Source organism: Sinocyclocheilus rhinocerous, unplaced genomic scaffold (genome assembly GCF_001515625.1).
Source record: "Sinocyclocheilus rhinocerous isolate Xijiao unplaced genomic scaffold, SAMN03320098_v1.1 scaffold299, whole genome shotgun sequence".
Taxonomy (NCBI): domain Eukaryota; kingdom Metazoa; phylum Chordata; class Actinopteri; order Cypriniformes; family Cyprinidae; genus Sinocyclocheilus; species Sinocyclocheilus rhinocerous.
The window spans coordinates 2,896,281-2,902,959 of NW_015652998.1; the positions used below are offsets into that span (position 1 = coordinate 2,896,281).

General features: G+C 36.0%; 1 protein-coding gene across 1 annotated transcript in view; it reads left to right on the plus strand.

Moving 5' to 3' along the window:
• The window catches only part of LOC107715265 (glycogen phosphorylase, muscle form-like), a 12,937-nt gene that overhangs the window by 3,394 nt on the left and 2,864 nt on the right, over nucleotides 1-6,679 (plus strand). Inside the window, exons 3-14 of the mRNA XM_016521349.1 lie at nucleotides 314-392; nucleotides 522-625; nucleotides 842-973; nucleotides 1,056-1,167; nucleotides 2,197-2,362; nucleotides 2,450-2,567; nucleotides 4,366-4,529; nucleotides 4,864-4,978; nucleotides 5,159-5,260; nucleotides 5,345-5,492; nucleotides 6,145-6,203; nucleotides 6,314-6,455. Coding sequence (XP_016376835.1) covers nucleotides 314-392; nucleotides 522-625; nucleotides 842-973; nucleotides 1,056-1,167; nucleotides 2,197-2,362; nucleotides 2,450-2,567; nucleotides 4,366-4,529; nucleotides 4,864-4,978; nucleotides 5,159-5,260; nucleotides 5,345-5,492; nucleotides 6,145-6,203; nucleotides 6,314-6,455 — 1,441 coding nt within the window. The remainder of the gene's footprint in view (nucleotides 1-313; nucleotides 393-521; nucleotides 626-841; nucleotides 974-1,055; nucleotides 1,168-2,196; nucleotides 2,363-2,449; nucleotides 2,568-4,365; nucleotides 4,530-4,863; nucleotides 4,979-5,158; nucleotides 5,261-5,344; nucleotides 5,493-6,144; nucleotides 6,204-6,313; nucleotides 6,456-6,679) is intronic.

Genomic DNA, 6,679 nt, shown 5'->3' on the forward strand with positions numbered 1-6,679 from the left:
GCGGAGAACATCAGACAGCCAAGGGGCAGAAGGGGTGGTACAGGCTGACCTGGAAAACAAGGGGCAGATAGTGTCTAAACAAGATGTAAGAGTGGAGCAGAAAGTATCAGTAGCACTGTTAGCATCAAGAGATGCTAACTGTTTAGGGGGAGGAAGCGAAGATGAAACCATAGCAGATAGCCGGGAGGGTGAGAGTGAGTGTAGGTTACTTCGAAAGATGACATGTGGAGGGGTATGATTACACAATGAAGCCAGTGTAATGCTTTAGATGATTGTTTGAAACCAATGATTCATTACATACATTGTCCTTCAGCTGGGTCTGGATATGGAGGAGCTGCAGGAGATGGAGGAAGATGCTGGACTGGGAAATGGAGGCCTTGGTCGTCTTGCTGGTTAGTAATCTGACCTCAGGTTTGAAAGAGGAACTACCATCCTGAGTATGTATTTTTTGAACTTTGCAAAAGAAAGTCTGAAACTAGAAAGCACACTCACCTTGGTCTCTCTCTGATTTTGTCTGTTAGCTTGCTTCCTGGACTCTATGGCTTCTCTTGGTCTGGCTGCCTATGGTTATGGCATCCGCTATGAGTTTGGTATCTTCAACCAGAAAATCTCCAGTGGCTGGCAGGTAGTTTAAACTACCTTTAATAGTTTGACTTGAATAAAAATAAACACTATTAATTAGTAGTGTTTGCTATTTCTCACACTAAGGGTTAGGGGTTAGTAAACTACTGTCTAGCAACCACCCAGACCAACTTAGCAACCACGCCACACAGCATATTACAACATTATGCAGAAATTTTACTTAAAATTAGACATCTTGAATAATATTGATGATTGACAGGTGGAAGAGGCAGACGACTGGCTCCGCTATGGTAACCCATGGGAGAAAGCGCGCCCAGAATATATGCGCCCTGTCCACTTTTATGGTAGGACAGAGCATCACCCAGATGGAGTGAAATGGGTGGATACTCAGGTATAGCATCACCATTCATTAAGCTGTATGTTTGTGTGTGTTAATGCTATACTCATAAACCTATTTCATATAATTTCCACAGGTTGTCTTAGCTTTGCCTTATGACACCCCTGTACCCGGATACAGAAACAACATTGTAAACACCATGAGGCTGTGGTCTGCCAAGGCTCCTTGCGAGTTCAGCCTGAAAGACTGTGAGTACCAGCAACAGTTACCGTACATGCTGAGAAGACCAGGCTAAATTATACTAAAAGTGCGGTCACATTTGCTGTTGTCCGGTGAATTTTTGTTGGTGAAATTTAGTCATTCCAATAGGAATCTATGGAAGCTTGTTTCTGCCACTGAATAAAAAAATGTGTGGCCTTTTGTCTCAAAATTTTCTTCCTCAGAATTGTGTGATATAAACTTGCAATTGTGAGAAATAAAGTCAGAATTGCGGGATATAAACTCCCAAATCTGACTTTTTTTTTTTCAATTGCGAGTTTACATCTTGCAATTCTGAACTTTTTTTCCTCAGAACTGTATGATATAAACTCAGATGCAAGTTTTAAAGTCACTTGCAATTGCAAGTTATTAAGTCCAATTCTGACTATTTTCTTACAATTGCGAGTTTATATCTCACAATTCTGGCAATTGTGATCTCAATTCTGACCTTTTTCTCAGAATTGCATGATATAAACTCACAATTGTGTTATAAAGTCAGAATTACAAGAATCCTGAGAAAAAAGTTTATATCTCGTAATTCTGACTTCATAACACACAATTGTGACTCCATATTGTGTGATTCTGACTTTATAACATGGAATTGCGTGTTTATATCATGCAATTCTGAAAAAAAGGTCAGAATTGAGATGTAAACTCACAACTGCAAGTTATAAAGTCAGAATTGTGAGATAAAAAGACGCAATTACCTTTTTTAATTTTTATTCAATGGCGGAAACAAGCTACCATAGGAATCTGGGCAAAAACTAAGGGCGAAAAAATTCCCCAAGGAAATTTTGCTCATTTTTAAGTTGGTCACATGAATTTGCCTCACTGACCAACAGTCAGTGGTTTGAATGTGACTTCTGTGTGAGCTGTGCTTCATACATCCCTATGCTATTGACAACAGACGTACCTTTTTGCCTGCAAAATGTCAATACAATTTTGCTATGTGACCGCACCTTGACCAGCTTAACCATTCAAGCTGGTGTCTGACTCGCATGTTCTCCTCCCATCCTCAGTTAATGTCGGTGGCTACATTCAGGCCGTGCTGGACAGGAACCTGGCGGAGAACATCTCTCGTGTGCTCTACCCCAATGACAACGTCAGTAAACACACAACTGATCCTCAATTTAAATTAATAATTCATAGAAAATGGATATTTGGTCAATATTTACTTACCCACATGTAATTTCAAACCCAAAATGAGAAATTTTGAGGAAAACCCTAGCAAACACCTATATTTGCATAGCAACAACATAGAACACCCTAGAAATATCAGAACATCATCACTTCATCTGAGGCTCTGGAACGCTGGCCTATCGACCTCTTTCAGACCCTGCTGCCACGGCACCTCGAGATCATCTATGAAATCAATCGCCGCCACCTGGAGGTCTGACTTCAACAGAACACAAAACCATAACATGTTTTGACACTGAAAATAGTGGTCAAGATTTGGCTGATTGGTTTCACTATGGTGCAAGCAAAGGCATGTTTCTTTATTGACAGCATCCAAAAGTATCAAAATTTCCAATATCCAATCATCAAAATTTTTTAACAAAAACTGCCATTCAAAAGTTTCAGGTCAGTACTATTTAAAAAAAAAAAAAAAGAAAGAAATTAAAGGAATAGTTCACCCAAAAATGAAAATTTGATGTTTATCTGCTTACCCCCAGGGCATCCAAGATGTAGGTGACTTTGTTTCTTCAGTAGAACACAAACGAAGATTTTTAACTCAAACTGTTGCAGTCTGTCAGTCATATAATGAAAGTGAATGGGAATCACGGCTTTGAGAGTTAAAAAAAACATACACAAACAAAACCAAATTAAACCCTGCGGCTCGTGACGATACATTGATGTGTAAAGACACGAAACGATCGGTCTGTGCAAGAAACTGAACAGTATTTATATTGTTTTTTTACCTCTGATTCACCGCAATGTCCAAACTGTCCTGAGAGCGTTTGCGTCCTCTTCTTCTTGCTTTACGGCAGATCACAGACTGCATTACCGCCACCTATCTCACAAATGGGCCATTGACACTCCTAATTGAGATTGTAGATAGAGTGTCAATGGTCAATTTGAGAGATAGGTGGCGGTAATGCACTTATAAGTCTGCGATCCGCCGTAAAGCAAGAAGAAGAAGAAGACGCTAAAAAACTATATAAATACTGTTCAGTTTCTTGCACAGACGGATCATTTCGTGTCTTTACACATCAGTGTATCGTCACGAGCCGCAGGGTTTCATTTGGTTTTGTTTGTGTATGTTTTTTTTGACTCTCAAAGCCGTGATTCCCTATCACTTCCATTATATGACTGACAGACTGCAACGGTTTGAGTTAAAAATCTTCGTTTGTGTTCTACTGAAGAAACAAAGTCACCTACATCTTGGATGCCCTGGGGGTAAGCAGATAAACATCAAATTTAAATTTTTGGGTGAACTATCCCTTTAATAGTTTTATTCAATGAGGATGCATTGAATTTATAAAAAGCGACAGTAAAGACTTTTACAATGTTAATGTATTATGTGTTTAATGTGTGTAAATGTATTCAAAAATAAATGCTGTTCTTTTGAACTTTCAATTAATGAAATAATCCTGAAAAAATGTATCACAGTTTCCACAAAAATATTAAGCAGCATTGCATTTTAATCATTTTTCTCATGTCCAAAATCAGAATATTTGAATGATTTCTGAAGGATCATGTGACACTAAAGACTGGAGTAATGACTGCTAAAAATTCAGGTTTGCCATCAAAGGAATAAATTACATTTTAAAATATATTTAATTAGAAAACAGTTATTTAAAATTGTAATAATATCTAACAATATTTTTACCATCAAAAACCAATTTTTATCAACCAAAAAGTTTTAAACTCATGTCCAAAATCAGAATATTTGAATGATTTCTGAAGGATCATGTGACACTAAAGACTGGAGTAATGACTGCTAAAAATTCAGGTTTGCCATCAAAGGAATAAATTACATTTTAAAATATATTTAATTAGAAAACAGTTATTTAAAATTGTAATAATATCTAACAATATTTTTACCATCAAAAACCAATTTTTATCAACCAAAAAGTTTTAAAACTGTAGTAAATAAATCATCAAATATCAATGCTAAAAGATGCCATAACTGCAAACTGAGTTTATTGAGTTATTGTATACGGAACCCAGTCTGTTTGTTGTTGTAGCATGTGTCCTCTCTTTACCCCGGTGATGTGGACCGCATGCGCCGCATGTCTCTCATTGAGGAGGGTGGACAGAAGAGAGTCAACATGGCTCATCTGTGCATCGTCGGCTCTCATGCAGTCAACGGTGTGGCACGAATCCACTCGGACATCCTCAAAGCTACCGTGTATGTATTCAAACACACATACAGAAACACTATATTAACCAGATATCTTTACATACATTCAGACGTGCCGTATGACATTCAGTTCCTCAACAGCCTGAAATTGAAGTCATCAGATTCAGATCATTAAATTGAATGTTCACTGAACTGAACCAGTGAACAAATTGTGCTGTTTATCCAGTTCACGAAATGGACTGAACGATTTCTTGCTGAATTGTTCTTACTGACTCATTCACCCGATAACAGGAGTTCTCAGTGAATGTTTGACTTAAATTTCTATTGGTTTTGAATGACATGAGGGTGAGTAACTAATGACTACTATTCATTTACTAAATAGATTCAAAGACTTCTATGAGATGGATCCACACAAGTTCCAGAACAAAACCAATGGTATCACCCCTCGCCGTTGGTTGGTGATGTGCAACCCTGGTCTGGCTGAGGTCATTGCAGAGGTTGGTGCAGTCATTCATAACTTCATTTGTTGATTGCTAACATGACTGACTGTGACAGAATCCCTGACTGTCAGCAGAAGTTTGTGTGCACTAATTGTAGTTTTATATAAAGTATAATGTCATGGTGTGATAGCCTTATTCCTGCTCTACTATACTTTCTTTGGCTTGCTCACATGTTAGAGAATCGGAGAGGACTTCATCCGCGACCTGGATCAGCTGAAAAAGCTTCATGATTTTGTCAATGATGAGGCTTTCATTCGAGATATCGCCAAAGTTAAACAGGTTAGAAACAAATGATATGTGGCCCATATCAATGGCCTCGTGGGTTTGGAATTTAAAACTGGTTGGTGTTCTCACCTCTTCTAGGAGAACAAACTGAAGTTTGCTGTGCACCTGGAAGAGCACTACAAAGTAAAGATCAACCCCAACTCAGTGTTTGATGTTCAGGTGAAGAGAATCCATGAATATAAGAGGCAGCTGCTCAACTGTCTGCACATTATCACTTTCTACAACCGTGAGTGATTCCTGCACTTTCACTCCTTCGTGTCCTCTTCTCACTATCAATCGGGTGTTTTCTATGAGGATCAAATTTTTTGATCACAAAATGAACATACATGTACAAATACATACATAGTTAAAATAAAATACCATAAAATAAAATAATATCCCCCCACCCTCTTCTCACTATTGCTTTGAGTCCTTTTATTTATTTATTTTTTACATTTTTGGAAGAGAAAACAAACATAAAAAATAATTTATATGAAATAAAATATATCCCACTATTGCAAATAAGCATAAATAAATAATTAATAAAAGAAAATAAGAATAAATAAATAATTAATACAAAATACCATCAAATAAAATAATATTTGTAAATAAATAATATTAGACAGGACTGTTTTTTTTTTTCAGAGGAGAATTTTTAAAAATATTTTTACATTTTTATTATGAATTATTTTTAAAGAAAAAGAAAATGAATGAAAAAAACAAAACAAAAAAACAATTATATATAAATTAAATAAACTAATAAAAAACAAAATAAAATGAAAATATTTTAGAAAATAAAATGTAACACTGTCCAACACACACAGCATCAGATAAAGGTGTTAAAGGTTTAGAGAAAGCTATTATGACATTTTTTTTTTGGTGTTATTTCTATATTGCAGGCATCAAGAAAGAGCCTAACAAGCAGTGGACCCCAAGAACAATTATGATTGGAGGAAAGGTGATCTTACCATGTCATATGACTTAAATGCAGTCAGATGTTTATTTAATTCTTTTGTTGTATTTGAATTCTAAGTGTCTGACAATTATGTTCTGTTCAATTCTTCCCAGGCTGCTCCAGGCTACCACACAGCTAAAATGATCATTCGTCTCATCACAGCTATAGGTGAGGTGGTCAACAAGGATCCTGTAGTGGGCGACCGCCTTAAAGTCATTTTCCTGGAGAACTACAGAGTCACCCTTGCTGAAAAAGGTGCCAACATATACGATTAATTTTAAATGTTTTAAGTAATTTTGTTTTATTTTTAATCATATCTTAATATTTTAATCATATAATTAAATTTTTGATAATTGCTGAGCTTTACTACCAGTGTCATTTTAGTATCATTGAAATACTTTTATAGTTTTTATTAATATTCTGAGATATATATATATATATATATATATATATATATATATTTATATTTCATTATTAGT